This window comes from Dipteris shenzhenensis, chromosome 18, assembly GCF_047967505.1.
Source record: "Dipteris shenzhenensis isolate YYH24624 ecotype China chromosome 18, Dip_SZ_1.0, whole genome shotgun sequence".
Taxonomy (NCBI): Eukaryota; Viridiplantae; Streptophyta; class Polypodiopsida; order Gleicheniales; family Dipteridaceae; genus Dipteris; species Dipteris shenzhenensis.
In genome coordinates this window covers 17,678,050-17,698,288 of record NC_141613.1, presented here as the reverse complement: position 1 = coordinate 17,698,288, position 20,239 = coordinate 17,678,050, and the positions used below count along the sequence as shown (strand labels likewise).

The 20,239-nt window shown below is 44.3% G+C and overlaps 1 protein-coding gene across 4 annotated transcripts in view; it reads right to left on the bottom strand.

Annotated features, from left to right (window-relative positions):
- The window catches only part of LOC147890886 (putative WD repeat-containing protein C2A9.03), a 29,198-nt gene extending 13,656 nt beyond the window's left edge, over window positions 1-15,542 (bottom strand). The window contains exons 1-4 of one of the 4 annotated variants that reach the window (XM_087389288.1): window positions 15,124-15,542; window positions 14,691-14,881; window positions 14,035-14,202; window positions 13,832-13,918 (exon numbers count right to left, since the gene is read on the bottom strand). In XM_087389288.1, coding sequence (XP_087245414.1) covers window positions 13,832-13,918; window positions 14,035-14,202; window positions 14,691-14,840 — 405 coding nt within the window. In that variant the 5' untranslated portion in view covers window positions 14,841-14,881; window positions 15,124-15,542. Of the gene's footprint in view, window positions 1-13,831; window positions 13,919-14,034; window positions 14,203-14,690; window positions 14,882-14,989; window positions 15,093-15,123 lie in introns of those variants that run through there. The other 3 variants (XM_087389289.1, XM_087389291.1, XM_087389290.1) reach the window with 3 other exon arrangements.
- Window positions 15,543-20,239: the final 4,697 nt, after the last annotated feature.

Genomic DNA, 20,239 nt, shown 5'->3' with positions numbered 1-20,239 from the left:
TCAAAGTGATGGCATTTGATCTAACCAATGCACCTGCAACTTTCCAGGCCCGAATGAATAAGGTATTGCAGCCTTTCCTCTATAAATTTGTGCTGGTATTCTTTGATGATATATTGATCTACAGCAAAACAAAAGAAGAGCATTTATTGCATGTCTAGCAAGTATTCGAAGTATTGAGGATACACCAATTGTATGCCAAATCAAGTAAATGCACTTTCATGGCTGAAGAAATGGAATATCTGGGCCATATTGTCAGCAGTAGTGGCATTAAGGTGGATCCCAGCAAGGTAAAGTGTGTAAAGGATTGGCCTATACCTCAGAATATCACCCAGCTGAGAGGTTTCCTTGGTCTAGCATCATTTTATAGAAGATTTATAAGGCATTTTGCCAAATTGGCAGCTCCTCTCACTGATCTTCTAAAAAGGAATGCTTTCCAATGGTCTGACAGTGCCAATAAGAGCTTCAAAGCATTAAAGGATGTGAGGAAAAGGGGGGAGTGGAACAGTAGGAGAGAGAGACACAAGGAGTGTGGGTGTGTAAGAATGTGTTGAGCCACACCACAAACTCAAAGGTTTTATTAGGATTAGGTATTCACCCTATGACTGTCTTAAGACAGTCATAGCGGTCGTAACATTTTAAAGGGTGGCAATGTGCCTTTACCCCAACAACCTCCCACCTAAAGGCCAATGTGCCTAAAGGGGAGAAAAGAATAAAAATTACAGCAATATACAGTCACTGTATACAAGACCATAAAATAAGAATGGTCTCAACCTAATCCCATGATGCGGCGACAATGTGCAAACCGCTCTGTAGGCAAGCTCTTAGTGAGCAAATCTGCAGGATTATCATCAGTATGCACCTTCACAAGCTCAAGTATTTCACATCTATGTGCTTGGTCTTCTGATGAAAGACCGGATTCTTTGCCAACATGATAGCACTCTGACTATCACAATGCAAAACTGGCATATCTCCTGTAATTTACAGCAGCCTGCTGCTGCATATTAATGGGCATTCTTTGCTGTCCGACATCATCATATACAACCCTCCTGTATTCCACAGGTTGCACGGGTTCTCTGTGTACACAATCCTCTTTAAAGATGACGTCATTGCTGCGTATAATCTTCCGTTTGACGGGATCCCATAACCTGTACCCCATTTCACCTTCATCGCCGTATCCCATAAAGATGCATCTGAAAGACTTTGGTTCCAGTTTGGTGCGCAGTTCTTTGCGTACATGTGCAAAGCACTCGCAGCCAAACACACGTAAGTGCTTATATGAAGGTGGCTTGCCAGACCACACCTCCTCTGACACTTTCAACTCCAAAGCCTTGTTCGGCGACCTGTTAATTAGGTGAACTGCTGTTTGCACGGCTTCTGCCCAAAAGCCATGGGGCAATGCAGCATAAGACAACATACATCGAACTTTCTCCTGGATAGTCCGATTCATTCGCTCGCTCACACCATTTTGAGGTGGATTATGAGGGGCTGTGAGTTCCTGCTTAATGCCCTTAGCCTCACATAACTGTACAAAGGCATGTGACACATACTCACCCCCATTATCGGATCTGAGGCATTTCAGCCTGCAACCTGTCCGATTCTCAACCTGAGCGACAAACTTCTTAAAAGCATCTAAGGCATCGCTTTTATGCTTTAAGAAATAGACCCACACTTTGCGTGTGGCATCATCAATACAAGTAATAAAATACTTTGCACCCCCTAGTGATAGCTGTGGCATCTCACACAAATCAGTGTGCACTAGATCAAGCGGTGCTCTGTTCTGGGGAGTTCTCCTCTTATGAGGAGTCATAGAATGCTTGCCAAATATGCAATGATCACAAGTAGGCAAATCTGAAAATGAAAGAGACGGCAGATAACCCAAACGTGACAGTTCTTGCATTCCTTTAACGGACATGTGTCCCAACCGGCTATGCCACAATGAAACCTTCGGCAGCTCGATTATGGCGACAACATGATTACCTACACTGGAAACATAAAGAGGGTACAAGGTATCACTCTTGCAACCCTCAGCCACTACAACCTGGCCATCAGTTATCACCCATTTGGAATCCCCAAATGTGGTGTGGTAACCACTGTCATCCAACAAGCCAGTGCTAATCAGATTTTTCTTGATTTGCGGCACATGGCGAACACCATCAAGCATAAATATGCGTCCGTCAGGGAATACTATCTGTACACTGCCAATCCCTGCAATCTGACATGCATAGTTGTTCCCAAGGTGAACAACTCCATGAGTACCTGTGTAGGAAGTAAACCACTCCCTATGAGGCGTAACATGAAAAGAAGCACCTGCATCCAAGAGCCAGGTGTGCATGTCATGGCCATCAACAACCAATGTATGTGCAATTACAGCAGAAGAACATAATACATCATGTCTGTCACTGTCACTGTCCTCTGCTGCAACATTCACTGCATCAGTGTCATCTCCCTTGGCCTTGCCTTTGCCTTTGCTTCCACTGCCTGCATCCTTTGCCTCAGCCTTCTTGGCTTTCTGATCCCGTATAAACTTGAAGCACTTAGACTTCACGTGTCCCTTTTTGCCACAGTAAAAGCATTCAATATCTTTCTTACCACGGGACTGACTACGGGATTTGGACTTGCCAGCAGATCTCCCCTTCTGCTGAGTCCTACCTCTATCTTGTACCTGCAAAGCATTGGAAGACTTGCTGCCCGCATTATTCTTCCTGCTCATCTCCTCCATGAGAAGAGAGCTCTCCACATCAGCATACATAAGAGGGACATTTGAATTAGACAAGGTTGTCTTAAAAGTGTCCCAACTCTCAGGGAGGGTACACAGCAAAAATGCAGCCTTGAACTCCTCGTCCAAGTTCAAACCCTGTGCAATAAGCTGAGTAAAGATGGCATTGAACTCACTCAAGTGTGAGGTCATAGCTGTACCTTCCTTCATGCGAAGGTCGGCAAGCTTCTTCAACCAATAAACCTTACTGGCTGAACTCTTTTGGGCATACAACTCTTCTAGCCTCTGCCATAGGCCATAAGAGGTCTTTTCTGCCTGAACATTGAACACAAGAGAATCAGTGAGAGTAAGCATGATAGACGCCCTTGCGGACAAATCAAGCTCCTCCCACTCATCATCTGCCATCCCAGATGGCTGGACACCCTTCAACCTTATGGGCTTAAAAATCTTCTTCAACAGAAGTACATTCAAACACTGTTCTGCCCATAATGCATAATTGTGTGCCCCTTCCAATTTCTTTATGTTCAGCATTGAGGATTCACTTCCCCCTGATGCCATATCAGACAAGGAAAGTGCCTGACTCCCTGTAAGTCAAAAAATGACTAAATAAAATTCTGATTTCTCAGAAAACCTGCTCTATCAAGAGCCAGGAGCACTCACAATAGTGCTGTTTTTACTGTCAAAAACCTGCAGCAAAACAGAAAATTTTCCCTCCAGTCACTGTACCTTCTGACACACTGTACCGTGCTCAAATAGGCATAAAACAGTAACTACAGAATGCTGCAGCTGTTCCACAAGTGCTTTACAAGTGCATCATCATCTGACAAAACACAAAACACTGATGTCCTTATCACTTCTCCCACCTCAGATGAGGTATTGCACTGATTAAACATGCATCAACCACCTGGCATACACTATACTGACCACTGAAAAATGCTCCAAACACCTCAGCCTGTCACAAACCTGCAACAAAGCACGGGACAAATCCCAACAAATCACCCTTATGTCAAGGGGATAAAAGACATCTGAAGTCTCTACACAGTGACCAAAGTGCTCTCAGGCACAATCTGGGCAAAAGCCCCTTGATCAATACCTGTACCAAGTGATAAACACCCTCAACAATGAGGTAGCATACAAAATTCAGCGCTCTCCTGGCACTTTCACCTGACAATGTAATGCATAAACTGCATGTGTGCACAGTAGCAACACAGATCCCAACGTACAAACACCGAAAAGAAAATCTTTTGAGCACTGTCAACGATGGACAGTTAGGGACCAAGTAAACTCGATGCGCCCTGGCCAAGCGTGGCTCAACTGAGATTTTCTAAGTGCCGTACACAAAATGTGACCTGCAAAGAAATGTCACTGATACACTGCGGAAAACGAGACCAATGTGGGCACCCTGGCTCCACACTGCCTCAAGGCATACACTGCATACACTTCCAGGCAAAAGCCCTTTGTAATAGTCACCCGAAAACTGAGATTTGCACTCAGTGTGAGCATAAAAGCCCTCTGCAAATCAAGGCATCTGACCTTCCCGAAAAATAACTGTGCAACCACCACACACTGTGGCACTAGTCACCTCAAGCACGAGGGACACGAGTGTACTTGCTGTACCTCAAACACACAGTTTTAAAACTGAAAATTCCGGGAATGCATCAAGAAAAAACCTCGTTGTACTTCTGTACCTGCGTGTACTTGCAAGTACCACGCAAAAGAGCAGAGTGCTCTCACTTTTTCCTTCTTCCCCAAACAAAGTCTGTTTGTGCATGTGCAGCTGTACCTTCTGTACCTGCGCAAGGTACCTGCGCAGGGTACCTGCTATACCCTGTACCTGATTTCTCTTCCGAGGATGCTGCTGGGCAATCACCGTACGGTTGCTGTTGCAGCCGTCGCTGTCTGATTGCGGGCTGTGGCGGGACTGGTTGGCGGGCGTGTGGCTGGTCGCCCTGCAACCGACTGGCTGCTTGGCTGGTCGCGCTGATCGCGACCGGCTGGTCGGCTGCTGCCTTGCAGCCGGCTGGTCGCTGCCTTGCAGCCGGTCGGCTGCTGCCTTGCAGCCGGCTGGTCGCTGCCTTGCAGCCGGTCGGCTGGCTGCAGCCGCTGGCTGCGGCTGCCTGGCTGGCTGCGGCCGCATGGCTGGCTGCGGCCGCCTGGCTGCAGCCGGCTGCTGGTAGCAGCTAGCAGCAGCTAGCTGCTGCTGCAGCTATGGCTGGTCGCGCACCTGCTGCGCGCGGCTGCTACTGCTTTGAGCAGCGATTGTGAGCTGAAAGAGCTCGCCCTGCTTGCTGCTGCCGCCCTGAAGCACACGTGCGTGCTCGCTGCTGCCTACACCGAAAGGTGAAACACCCCGCGATGGAAATGCCGCCACGAGCTGAGAATCGAGAGAGAGACAGGAATCGAGCAGCAAAGCTACCCGAAGACGAGGGGCACGGAGCCCGAGGGAAACACTGGAAGAGAGGGGATGGGTAGACCGGAGTGAGAGGGAGAGGGTGGCTCTGATACCACTTGTGAGGGAAAGGGGGGAGTGGAACAGTAGGAGAGAGAGACACAAGGAGTGTGGGTGTGTAAGAATGTGTTGAGCCACACCACAAACTCAAAGGTTTTATTAGGATTAGGTATTCACCTATGACTGTCTTTAGACAGTCATAGCGGTCGTAACATTTTAAAGGGTGGCAATGTGCCTTTACCCCAACAAAGGAGGTATTAACTTCAGCGCCTATCTTGGTATGTCCTGATTTCTCTCAACCTTTTATAATTGAGGCTGATGCTAGTGGAAGGGGCATTGGAGTTGTCCTAAAACAGAGTCATGGAGTTATTGCCTTTGAAAGTCGAAAATTGGATGACAAGGAGTCAAGTTTTCACATTTATGACCAAGAGATGTTGGCAATACTTCATGCAATCAAAAAGTGGCACCACTACATTTATGGTAGCCATTTCAAGGTCAAGACTGATCATAAGACTCTCAAATATTTTCTATCTCAGTCTTCTCAAATCACCCAAGCAAAGGAGATGGCTATTTATTGTGCAAAACTATGACTTTGACATAGATTACAAGATGGGCAAAGAAAATATTGTGGCAGATTCTCTTTCCAGGATATGGGCTTGTACTTTATCATCTATTACTGAGGTTTATAAAGATTGGATCCATGGCATTCAAGAAGAGTATCTCAATGATCCTCAAGCAGCTGCTATGTTCCAATACTTGCAAGATCTTGACTGTCAGCAATATCCCAATTTCAAGTTGCACAATGGGTTCTTGTGATATAATGATAGAATATTTCTTACTGAAACTTCCTCCTATAAGCTGCTAATCTTGCAGGAATTTCACTCATCTCCTATGGCTGGACATATAGGCCTCAACAAGACGTATGATAAGGTAAAACAGAGTTTTTACTGGAAGGGGCTTTGGAAGGATGTTCTTGCTTATGTACAAAGCTGTAAGCCCTGTCAACAAAACAGGGAGTTGAATCTGAGACCAGCTGGTCTACTACAACCTCTTCCTATACCTCAAGGTAAATGGACACATATCAGCATGGACTTTATTACAGGTCTACCAGTGACCTCTAAGGGTTGGAACAGCATCTTTGTGGTTATTGATAGACTTACTAAAGCTGTCCACTTCATTCCTACTAAGACAATTTACAGCTTCCAAGGTGGCTAAGCAATTCATGGAGAATGTGTTTAAATTACATGGACTCCCTCGGGAAATTGTGAGTGATCGTGATGCTAAGTTCATGGGGCATTTTTGGCAAGAGTTGTTCAGTTCTATGGAAACACTTCTTACCCCAAGTACAACAAATCACCCTCAAACTGATGGACAAACAGAGAGGGTTAACCGCTGGTTGGAAGAGTATCTAAGGCATTTTTGCTTTGAGACCCAAGCATCCTAGGACCAATGGTTGCATCTAGCTGAGTTTTGTTATAATACCACCAAGCACACTTCAATTGGTATGAGCCCTTTTGAAGCCATGCTTGGCTGTAAAGCTCATGTTCCATCAACCATTATTGATCAAGCATTGACCAACCAACAAGCCAAAGATGATTTGGCTCACATGACTGCTCTATTACAGCAATGTAAAGATAATATGGTAAGGGCCCAAGCAAGGATGAAGGATTATGTTGATGCGCATAGAAGAGATCTTTATTTTGAAGAAGGGGATTACGTGTTTGTCAAATTACATAAGTCCAGGCATGCTTCTTTGAAAGGTAATACCAATGTTAAACTTGCTCATAGGTATTATGGACCTTACAAGGTTTTGAGGAAAGTTGGGGAATTGGCTTATGAGTTGGAGCTTCCATCATCCTCTAGAATACACAAAGTATTCCATGTATCACTTCTCAAGAAGTATTTGGGGCCTAAGGAGCAAGTTATGGAAGAGCTACCTCCTGTGGATGAAGAGAGCCAGATTGAGTATATACCTGAAAAGATCCTTGGATTTAGAGATCATGTGTTGAGGAACAAGTCCTACATGGAATATCTTATCAAATGGAGAGGTCTACCTGATGAGGAGTCTTCTTGGCAGCCATCCACAATTGTGGAGCAGTACCCTCAATTGCTTAGCTGAATTCTATGGCCAAAATTGCATCTTTATGAGCAGATCTGATTTTCTCTTGCTATATGGCATATATGGACATGTTGCAGCCAGCATTCACTATCCTTTCTCAGATCAGCATGTCTCTCACTGGATTATATGATCAGATCTGTTATATTGGACAGCTTAGCTCTTCCACCCGGTTGCTTGATTTCTTGGGAATATTATTACAGATCAGCATGCCTACACGGAGGTATTTGACTGAGAAACTTCATTGTTCAGCTGATATGACCAGAATCGAGCTATTCAGGTTTACAAGGAGCACTGTGTGTCCAGGTTACAGCCTTTTCAAATTTGAGGACAAATTTCTATTTGAGGAGGGAGGATTGTAACAGTGGGTTACTTTTTACTTAGGCTAAACCTAGGCTAAAGTTAGTGGAAAGGCCTTTATTGGCTTGTAGGTGTTTTTTTTTCCCTTTCTTTAGGGGATACCATAAGTTGCCACGTGACATCCTAGGAGGTAATCCCATAAGCAATACTGCTTTGTACTTCCCCGAGCCATACCTATACAAGGGCTCTAGTTGTACTTGGCATATTCATTCATGACTTGTACTTCATTACTGAAACAGAATATACAGCAAGAGTTCAATACTCAGCTGAATTCTAAAAAGGATTGACTTCCTCCTGTCCTTGTGCAGCCCCTCACAAGTCTCTGTTGAAGATCCATCCTATGATCTTCCTCTCCTACCCTTTTCCTAAACACAAGGTACTACACTACTTAACTTTCCTGCAAATTCGACTAAACTTAGTAGTGTTTACTGTTAGTTAGAAGCAGTCCTGTTGCACAATATGCCCCAGGTACTCAACCTCCTTTGCCATAAAAGTGCATTTGCTGGCCTTTGCATAAAGCTGATGCATCCTTAAAATTTCTAGCACTTGCTTCACATGCTCAATGTGCTCTTGTCTATCCTTGCTGTAAATGAGGATATCATCAAAGAAAACCAGCACGAATCTGAAAAGAAGTGACTGCAATATCTTGTTCATTAGTGCCTGGAAGGTGGCCGGTGCATTAGTCAATCCAAAAGGCATCACCTTGAATTCATACAAGCCCCATTCTGTGCAGAAGGCCGTCTTGTGCTCGTCTCCTTTTACCCTAATTTGAAGGTAACCAGACCTCAAATCTATCTTCGTGAAAAAATGAGCATCCTTAAGTTCATCCAACATGTCAACTATCCTGAACATGTTCTTGATAGTGGCCTTATTTAGATCCCTATAATCAATGCACATGCGGTATGATCCATCCTTCTTTCTCCCCAGAAGCACCGGAGAGGCAAAAGGAGAACTGCTATGAGGGATGAAGTTCTTCTCAAGCAATTCCCACACATGTACTGCCACTTCCTCCCACTCAACCTTAGAGAGACGATATGGGGCTTTGTTTATGGGCTTACTGCCAGGCTCTAGAACATTGGCATGATCCACATCCCTCTTGGGAGGCAATTGGGATGGCATATCAGCAAATACATCAGCAAACTTTGATAGCAACTGCTGCATATCACAATCCTCAACATGGGGTATCCTACCCCCTGAGATACTGACACATTCAATGCGTAGAGGGCATGCTCCTTCCTGAGCTCTCTGGCTAACTGCCTTGCTGAAATGACCTGCAATTTAGGAGTGGCAATGCCATGCAATGCTACAGTTCTACCCTTGTGGACAAAGCTTACTGATAGGGCATTTAAATCCATGCTAGTTTTACCCAAAGATTTCAGCCAATTGCAGCCCAAGACAACATCTATTGGGCCCATATCCAATGCCAAGAGATCCCCAGGAAATTCATAATTCTCAGAGAGCTTGATCCTTGCATCTTGGCAACAAAATTTACTGATCAAATGCTATCCATTTGCCACCTCTGCTCTCAGCCCATGATCAATCTCAGTAGCAATCAGTCCCACCTTCTGTAAGGTCTTAGAATTGATGAAACTATGAGTGCTACAGCTGTCCTCAAGCATGTGAACAATCCTGCCATTAATTTGTCCTTTCAATCTGATAGTTTCAGCACTTTTGGCACCCATCAAGGCATGAGAAGAGATAGCATAAATAGCTTGCTGCGCATCCCAATAGATCTCCTCTTCGTCCATAGGAGCATTGCCATTTGTATCCTCTCACGCAAGAAAAGGGATAGCAACCTGATGCTCCACATGAAAGACTTTAGGCCAACAGCCTCGCATGTTACATATGGGCTGAGTGTCATCGGAATGTATACCATGCATATTATGTTCATTAGCACCACCGGGGTCAAAAGGGAAATCAACCCCCTTCGTGGCTCCAACATCTGGAGCTTCTTCCACGATTTGTGCACCCTCTGAATCATCATGAGTGGCATCCAAAGTCTCGGAAGCATCCATCAAATCCTCATCATCCGATATCTCAATAATCATGCTGAGTTTTGTAGTACCACTGTTATGCATTTTGCAAACTTCCCGATGCTCAGGAGTCCACTTCTCACCACACTTAAAGTATAAGTTTGCCCTCTTTCTACTGTCCATAATGGCCCTGGGTGTGTTGTTTAAATTCTGATTTTTCAATCCCAACACTTGGCTTAGCACCTGGCTTAGCATCAAATGACCTGTATGGCTTAGCATATGGCATCTTCATGCCTGTAATTGTGGGAAACCTTGGAAATGGTGTTGCTGCTGATTTTCCTTCATTCCAATCATTCACCTTAGGTTTCTTCTTTGCCCGTTGTCGTCTTATATTTGTTGGCGTATTTGGGCTCAAATACCTCTACCAATTGGGGCTGCACACTCAATTGTTTGAGGGTTATGTGCCTTCACATCTACAGCGAGAGGACTTAACCCATGAATGAAAAGCAACAGCTTTCCTTTTTCAGATACGTCCTACACAAATAGGGAAAGCCTCCAAAAGCGCTGCAAGTACTCTTGGACTGTACCGGTCTGTGACAAGGCATAAAATTCAGCCAAGTATTGATCCAAGACAAGTGGGGATACAAATGTAGTGACCATCAATTCTTTGAAACCCCTCCAAGTGGTTGGTCTCTGAGGCGAATCCCTCATGTATCGCCACCATGTGTGGGCATAGTCCTGCATATGCATACCTTCAAAAATGATGCACTCCTCCTCAGACTTGGGGTAGAAGCAGAAATAGTATTCCAGCTTCGTGAGCCACTCCTCCAACTCATTGGGAGTGCGAGTGTCCCCTTTAAACTTATGCACTGTGAGTTTGTCCTTGATATCTTTGGTTGCATAATTCTTGTGTGTGTAACCTCCATAAGTACATGCATCATCACGCTTGAGGTTCCCATAATCGGAGAAGGGCATCCCAAGTTTGATGGCCTTAGGTAGGCCTTATATGAACGCAAAGAATCTGCCAACATGTCATCAAAAGTGGCTTGCTGCCCACCACCAACCCCCTGCTGCGTAGAAGCTGCTACCATCTGATGCACTGGCTGCGTCTGGCTATATGTGCTCGCTGGCGGAGCGATAGGTGCATAAACCCCGGACTGGGTCTCTCTGCCAAATGCATCTCTCCGTAATGATGGCATACCAAAGGGCTGAGAAGAGGACTAACCTCTCTCCCAGGGGTGTAGACTGCCATATAAACCCAAGCCAGCTCCAGGCATACTCGCTGGTGCAGTGAAAGGAGCACTAGCCGGATGCACACCCCTGCTACGTAGAAGCTGCTGCCATCTGATGCACTGGCTACGTCTGGCTATATGTGCTCGCTGGCGGAGCGATAGGTGCATGAACCCCGGACTGGGTCTCTCTGCCAAATGCATCTCTCCGTAATGATGACATACCAAAGGGGACTGAGAAGAGGACTGACCTCTCTCCCAAGGGTGTGGGCTGCCATATAAACCCAAGCCAGCTCCAAGCATACTCGCTGGTGCGGTGAAAGGAGCACTAACCGAATGCACACCAACGGGTCGGCCCAAAAAAGACGGCTCAGCCTGCATAGATACAGAAAGCTGAGAGCCAAAAGATGGCCTGACATCCTACAAGAAGGTGCTCTGTGGCACAGAAAATGCATCATCTAAGTCAAGATAATCCCCATGCTAAAGTACATGCAATGGTCCAAAAGACTAATGCTCATAGGCACGACAGGCATTTGCCATAAAACCCTGGCGTGGAGAAGACAAAACATCCTAACTATCTGAATGGTCCCCTTGCTGGGGTGCGGGCTGCTTACCCTTATCCTGCATAGCAATGGCAGATGTGATCTGTTGACCAATCTGCTGTCCCCTCTGGGCAAGAGCCGTATCCTGCATAGCCATGGCTGTGGTAAGCTACTCGTTGAACTCCTATCCTATCTGGCAGAAAGCACCCTAGAGCATAGAGGAAAGGGCATCCAAAAACTGTGTCTACGCTGCTTGCGCTTCCCAAGATGCATGAGAGAGGCTGAGTGGAAGCAACCTCTGTATCACCAGTGGATGCAACCACTGTGGCAGGCACTTGCTCATATTGAGCAACCTCATCACTGTCGTGCAATATATCACGAGGAGCACGCTTCGGTGGCACCGGTCCTGGAGATATAAGCTCGAATGTAGACAAAGAGAAATGGAGAGCAAATCCCTGCTGTATGAGTACCTAAGATAGTGTGTGGAAAACACGAAAAAGTCGATGGAGAGGCTCAAAAGAAAGGTCATCAAAGAAGCTTCGAAACGGAGCCAAAATGGCTCCAAACGGGCTGTGAAAGGCCCCTAAAAAAAGGCTGAAAAGATAACGTTCTTTTTTTTTTGGGAGGGGAGGTCCCCTAAGTCACCTACGACACTTAGGACTCCTAACCTAAAGGCTGGCAAGACAGTTAGGACATTGATCTAAGGTAACCTAACTTGACCATTTAACCCTAGTTAGGTTAACCTAACTGACCAACTAACCCAACCTAGTTAACGTGACCTAACTTGACCAACCTAACCAAACTAACCCAACCCAACCCAAGTAACTAACCAACCACCCTAACCCTGGCTACCTAAACCTTAGGAAAGACTAAGGTTTTTGTGGTTGCGTTGCAGGCATGACAGGCGGCGACGACGTAGCAAGAGGGCGGTGGAAGCATGCCGGCCAGACGGAGCAAGGTGAAGGCGTAGGGGCGCCGGAGTGACGAAGGGAGAAGGGGCGCTGGAGTGACAGAGAAGACAAGGGGAGTATGGCAACGGAGAGGCGAGGTGCAGGGACGAAAAGATGGTCGGAGAGATGGTCGAGCCATTGGTGCGCTTGCCTTCCAAAAATAGTGTTTGGAGCGCTCCGCAGCGCAAGTGTTCGCATTCAAGCAGCTATAAGCAGCGAGTAATTTTTACGAGTCAAACATTGTCGGCCATGGCGGATTACTTCGAGTTGTTGTGGACAAGTTGCAAGGATTTTGGGTCTTGTGGATAGATCGAGGGGATTTGCAAGTGGTGTTGCCTTAGCGCTTGATTTGGACGCTCACTAGCAGCTTCGAAACACTGATGTAGCTTCCTGCATTGTAGGTTATGGCAACCCTTCTGGCTATGGCGATTCACCGGCACACTAACTTGTTAAGCAGGATGTCCACTGTCAAATCGTTCGTAGCAGCCACACTTTTTTTTAAACAATATGGTGAAGCAATGGTGCCAGGGTCGGAGCTCTGATACCAATGTAGAAAAGGGGTAGGGACAGATTTGGAGAAAGGGGGAGATTGGGAGAGAGAATAGGCAGCACGTAGGAGGAAGGAGGAGGTAGTAGATAGGATTAAATGTCACATCAAAAGGTACATAGTAGGGAGTGGATGGAGACTTATATAGTCCTTCCACATTTTCCACCTAAAGGACCTCTAACTTGGCCCCTTTTTGCCCTTCATTACATTATAATCGCAATAGTAAGTCGTTGCAAACTAGTCTTGATGCCGCAAATATTAGCTGACCAAACCAATTATACAGCCTCAGCCCTTTTCGCTACAATTACCTGGTCTTTCACGTAAGAGCTCTACCATCCTTAGACCCTAGGATTATCTTTCTAGGCCGTCTCACATCCAAACTAGATGCAAGCCGGCCAGGGTTTGCTTGGTATTCTTGTTCACAGGAAATAATGAAATTTTTTTAACCCCATTGGATTCGCAACAAAAGCAATATAAACCGTTAACATAAGCCAATAACCGGATTAACCCCCATTGAAAAACAATATAAACCATTACCATGAGCCAACAACCAGATAAACACTCACAAGGATTTCACATAGGGAATGTTGAGATGAAAGGAAAGGGACATGGATGCATATCCACCCCCAGAAGACAAGAATGAAAATAAAGGAAAGGCATACGACAACAATGTGGATCAAAAGATTTCCAATGTAAAAGATTCCAAGGATTCTCAATGCCATGGCAGCCACCAAGAAAGTAAGGAAAAAAGCAAGAAGCCCGAGCTGTCTGAATGGGGGTATTGACACCTCAACGGTCACTCATGAAAGTGAACTCAAACATATTGCTAAAAAGGTTGAAAGAACAACCAATCGTTGAAAATAACAATCTCGTATGCTGCAAACAGCAGTCAAATTGAGCTGACAACTCAACACGGTCTAAATGTTCACTTCAACTGCTATGAGCATACCTGGAAGTGTACAACCGAGCATTTCACCGATCTTGTGTTATGCCTAAACTCGTAAAACTTGCCTTCTTTTCTTACTTGCAAAGATTCCTGCATTATTAAATACAAAATACGATCAAAAAGTGGTGCAAAATGAAACGGAAGCAAAAAAGGCCACAGAGCTCGCATTGTTCATCCAACTCGAAATTGTTTGGCAAAAAGCTCACTTTTTCTAGTTCTTCACGTGACCAGTTCAAGTTCTCATAGTTTTTGTACTGCTGTAATCTGTTTTGCCGGTACTGTTCCCGTGTGAACTGTAGTCTATCCCAAGGAATACCCTGAACATCCTTCCCTCGCCTTGCTTGTGCTGCAGATGTATCTGACATCTTGCTTACCTGCATGGCAAGTTGCATCTGTATAAGCTAACAACACCCCACATGGTGATCAAGAGCTTTTGGTATGGCAAGTTGCATCTGTATAAGCTAACAACACCCCACATGGTGATCAAGAGCCAAAAAGCTTCCTCCTTCCCATTGAAATGAATATCCTTTAAACCTTAAGTTACAACTACGAAGATTGCCCAATTTGGACACTCTACATATGGCCGACAGCACCATGCAAAAATCATGCCATGAAACTCGTTCCCAACAGAGGAAAACAACTCCAGCGCTCTCTCAAGATTCATCAGGAAATTGACATCCAACTAAATCTCAGACTCTCAACCCAACATGGTGATCGTGGGAAATGCATACAGACTGCTTGATTCACATATTAATTAAGACAATGTGTTTTTCTACAATCCTCCCTGTCATAGAGAGAGGGTAAGCGAGGGTCAGAGCATGCACAAAGCACGCATGAGGAAGAAGTAAATGTGAGGACAAACCACGTCAAAATCATCGTCAGAGTCTGAATCAAAGTGGTCTTCCCTTATTTGATCTTGATCTTGAAACACATCAACTTCGTCTTCGAAATCCACAAAATCGAACTCATCTGGCATGACATAATCGTATACGACCCCTTGCAGATGCGCCATCGCAAGTTCACGGCTGCTTCTACTAGCGCTAAGAAAATAACCTGTAAAACAACCACACACTGGCGGTTAATACGCTCGACGAAAGAAACCCAACTCACGGGCTGACAAGATGGACCGAACATGCAAGCCACAAGCATGGGCATACACACCAGAACAAGGGGATGAACCACAACAGAGAAAGCGACGATGGCACACTGATGTGAGCCAGGTAAGCGAAGATAATTGGTGATGCAAACAGTAAAAGAAGCAAAGTAAGAGCAAGGCAAAAGACAGGCGCACGAACAAGGGGAGTCAAAGGCGGTTGGAAAAGGCAAGCCACGCGGCAAGGCTCTACAAGATATCAACGTCTCCCTGCCTGTGTCCTCGTCTTGCCGCTCTACCCGCCGAAGTTTTTCTTGCCATTTGGGTGGATTGGAGCAGAAATTTGAGTACCCACAACACTCACAAATGAATGCTGCTATCCTCCCAGAAGACTATAGAGGACCATTTCCGTGCAGGGTGAAGCAGAATCTCGCGAAAAGGTAGAGCTACTTCTTGTTTAATCTGTTGCTGTTGTGACCCAGAAATCTGCAGGAGCTTATGCTGTGCAAGCTTCCCTGTGAATTGCTTGAGAGTTGATGTGTATGGAGAGAGAGAGAAAGATACTATAAAGTGTTTTGGTTGAGGATCACGGGAGTCCATAAATGCCCTGCATTGCTGCCGTTCAGCCGACATGCTTCTCATCTTGTCGCCAAGCCCCAGACCCACTCCCTCCCGCGCACTGCCACCTCACTCCGCTCCGCATCCCGCGCACCGCCATGGTTTGTGCGTTCGCCCACCTCATGACCTCGATTCCCTCGACGATCTCGTCTATTGCATTTCTTTGTCATTGCGTTCACCTCCTCTTGGATGCTCCTTTGTCGCCTGCCTGTAGAGCGTCAGCAGCTCAGGCAGTTTGGGCGTTAGTCTACCTCAACTGCCCACGTTTTTCTCCTCTTAGGAAGCCTCCCCAGTTGCTGCCGCCTCCCTAATACTGATTCGGAAGATGCTTCTCACTGAGCATTGCATCACATAGAAGTGGCTTGACACACTATGGTTACTCACTGAGACTTCCACCTCCATATATCCAATTGCCAGTGTGCAGCAGTGACTATAGCTCATACAGGCTTCAGCTAGTTGCATACTTCCTCTGAGATCAGGTTATGGCTTGCTTTGAGATCCACAAAAGCTTTTGTGAAGTGGATCATTTTTCTACATGAAAGTCAACTGGCAATCCGTGAATCTTGCTCTCTTCATTTGTAGCACTCCATCTAAGAGCATGAAATATAGCCATTGGCTATAGCTTGAGCGCCCACACTTGGGCAACCAAGCTTTCCTGCCGGCACAAAGGCTACATTCTGGCAGGACTTGGACTCCACCTTGGCATAGTCTATGAAATCATCTCCAGTAGTGTGTAAGCGGATTATATTTTATCGTCCACCATTGCTCCAGCTCACCGCAGCCCGCTAGGTGGCATTCAATGTGTAATCACCCTTAACCTCAATTTCGTTAACCCATCTCACTCCCTCATTTAGAATCCCATACTTTCATCCCCACAAACATTGAGTTTTCAACTTCTCCATGCAACATATCATGGCCATCCATGACTTAATCCAACCACCTGCATCTACCCAAACAAGAAGTCGAGTCGGAGGCTATGCCTCCTTACCTCCAAAGGGGGGAGTATAACCCTAATAAAACAAATAGTGTAACCAAAATTGGGTTGGCTTGCCAATCTCTAACGAAACCCAAAATTGGACATTCACCAACTAGGTTGGGTGGGCATGGGAATTGGGTCAAACCCACCATATTGTAAATATAGGCTGCTCTACCCATGTACTCATGCAAAGTGTAAGTCATATGGATGGTAAAACTCTTCTTTTCTTTTTTTTTGGGGGGGGGGAGTGGGATGGTCTAGCTTATCATGTTGTTTAAACGCAAAAAAAATCATTTGCTTTCTTTTTTGTAAAAAATATAAATTATAGATGTGTGTATTGTAATATTATGCCCGGTACTTAGTTTGAAACTCAACAATGTTTCAAAAATCCAAATGAATGGTGTGAAGTAATCCTCAAATCAATGATGCATCACATGGTTGGTAGAATGGTTCGACCAAAGTGACAAGGTAAGGATTCAAAGCATGATCTAATAAGAAAACAAGTCTATGGTAGCCATTAGGCTTTTTGGAAAAGGCAACAATTCTTTTCACTCACCAACACATCTTATCATTGCCTCTGCCCACTGTCATTACATATGTATAGGCCCCCAAGAGAAGAGCAAACTACATTTTTAGGCATGGGGGTAGAGATATTTATATGAAACCGCACCAAGAACAAGCACAAGACGTTCATACTAACCCCTCAAGTGTACATCATTACATATGTATAGGCCCCCAAGAGAAGAGCAAACTACATTTTTAGGCATGGGGGTAGAGATATTTATATGAAACCACACCAAGAACAAGCACAAGACGTTCATACTAACCTCTCAAGTGTACATCAATGTACGTCGCCCTCACCAAGGGACCCCTGATGGGTGTACCTTCAAGGCTTAAAGAAATGACATCAAGGTTAGGACAAACTCTAAAAATCCTTGAAGGCTATGTATTCCTTTCCCTTAGCTCACGTTAATTCTCATCTAATATAATAAGAAAAATGACATTGATAACAAAGATACGCACCTCAAGCAATAAGAAAGCTAGTGAGTTTAAGGTTTTCTTATAATGTCTATAGACCTATTTGTAGGGTTAAGTCAACAATCAATTAATGCTCTGTTTGTTACATGTGTTGTGATGGAGATTGGTATCCCATTTTTTATGCATGAAAGCATGTACGTTCACAACCTTACAAAAGTACCATCTCACTTTGTTTGTACTTGTTTTTAGATGGGACCCTATTAAATTTTATGACTAGTACCTTTGCCTTGAAGCAAGACTCAAGTCCTACATCCCTCTATCTTGTCTACCTTGTTAATTGCTTTTGCTATAATCTTTTAGACATTAAGCATATATCTTCATACACCCCCCACCTCTCTCTCTCTCTCTCTCTCTCTCTCTCTCTCTCTCTCTCTCTCTCTCTCTCTCTCACACACACACACACACACACACAAACATACATCCCTTTGGATAAGGGAGCTTTCTCCAAGGAGGACGTATTACAAAATCCTCACCTAGGTTAATTGAAAATAAAGGACTATATTAAGGAGAAATACTTTATGCTCAAGGAAACATATAAAACTTACTAGGAGTGGAACTTGGTAATGGGGGAGGATGCATGTAATGATAGTATGAAACCTTGTAATTATATAATCCCACGAACAAGGTAGTGGACAAAAAATATGCGAAAGAAATTTTCAAAAAATAAGGGGAGAATTAGACTTGTAGGATCTTTTGAGCCTTGATGAGCATGTGTATAAAAAGAGGGAAGGGGATGTTGGATTTTCCAAAAGTCTAGCACAGTATTTAAGAGGATGCAGGAGAGTAGGTGAAAGAGAAGCCACTTGGATGGAGGACTTGTAGGTCTTTCCCCCCTTTTCTATAGATACAACCTTGATTATGGCTTAGTTCTCTACTCCGACCTCCCCCCCTCTCTCATCCTTAGCATTTCTCATTCTGCCCTTCGATTAGTCACAGCATGGCCTTTCTCTGTAAGGCTTTAAGCTTTAGCAACTGCTCAATTCCATCTTCCTAGTTGTCTATTGTAATCGCATGCCTACCTTGATAAGTTGAAGACATTCCTTCTCTCATTCATGCTCATGGCTTTCTTCCTTGCACCCAACTCCCTACCTTGAAACATTAGCCTTTCCCTCTCTTGTGATGCATAGGCATCACTAGCATGACTTGGGGTCTAATTTTTTGCTTGACATGGCTTTTGTGAACTGTAATGAGAAGGAATCCTGTGAGCATTCTTGAGCGGTTCATCCCCCCTTTTTTCCCTTCTACACCTTTGGCACCTTTTTCAAATCATCATTGTTTCAGTGTCATTTCCTTAGTTCTTAAAGTTCTACAACTTTCTGAAATGGATGGCAGGTAAACAACTAGCTTCTCTTGACGTACTTTAGAACTATTTTCTGTTTGCTATAGTAAAGCCACATGCACGTTTTGATTCATTAATGGGTGCTTTGTATATCTTGTACCGGCACATAAGCCTTTGTTTAGGTTGTTATGCATTGCTTCAAACAGTTAAGAAGTACTTTGAGAGGCTCGTTTTGTAGATCCTTGGAGCACCACAACAAAAGTCAGGTCCCTTACTGGTATATGAAGTCTGTGAGTTGTTACCCTTCACTATTGGGTGACACTGCGGAATGTTTCTTGATGGTTAGAACCTTACTATGCGTTCAAATGCTATGGTCTTCCTTTGTTGTTTGTGTAGTCTAGTAAGGGTGCTAAGAACATTTAAATATCCATGGATGTACAATATTTTTCCTTCTTTTGTCCACTTTTTTATATAACCCATGTGAGCATTTCTCTTTTTGTACTCCATTCTCCTTGGAGAAAGCTAACTTATCCAAAGGGATGTGTGTGTGTGGGGGGGGGGGGGGATGTCAACCATTCAATTTTAGCTTTGATTTGAGTTGAAAATTGAAATAACATTTTTTTCCCCTTCTTGTTCTTTTGTACTACTAAGATTTTTAAAAACAAGGGTGGTAAAGTAGAGGAATTTTCATTCAGTATAGTTTAAGAAGGCATATTCAATTCTAGATATGATCTTAGCTTGTTGCTCCCAGCAAAGCACCTACACATTCATGTTTTCTTCTTGGGATATGTCCAAGGCCTTTATCTACTTCCCTCCTCAAATCTTCATTATATTAATGATCTTAATATTAAGTGTAACAACATGCCCCCACTCATGGTTAACGAAGTCTCTCAATTTTGGGTCATGGCAATTAGAAGTTCTATTGTTCCCATCTTTAAACATTAACCAAGGTTTAGATAGCTTGGCTCCTAGATTCTTAGCAAACTCTAGTTTCTTTAAAAGACATTATAGTAAGCCTTTCTCAATCATTCCAATAAAGGGTTTAGGTTGTTATTATGAGTCACTTTAGACAATTACAAAGAACTTTGAGATGGTTGTTTTGTAGCTCCTTTGAGATCCACAGCAAAAGTAAGGTCCTTCAATTGTACATGAAGTTGGTGAGTTGTTATCCTTTTCTATTGGATGAGGCTGGTATTGAATGGAATGTCTCTTTATGATTATAATTTGACTAGTGTTCTCCTTGGATGTTATATGCAATCTATTCCTAGTATGAGAAGGGCATTATGATTAGACCATCTTGGTGCAGCACAACCTTCATGCACCTAATGCAAACCATACAAAGATCTCCTGTGACTAACTTTCTTCATCTACTCTTGTTGATGCATGGATTGTTGATTTGCTCTTCAT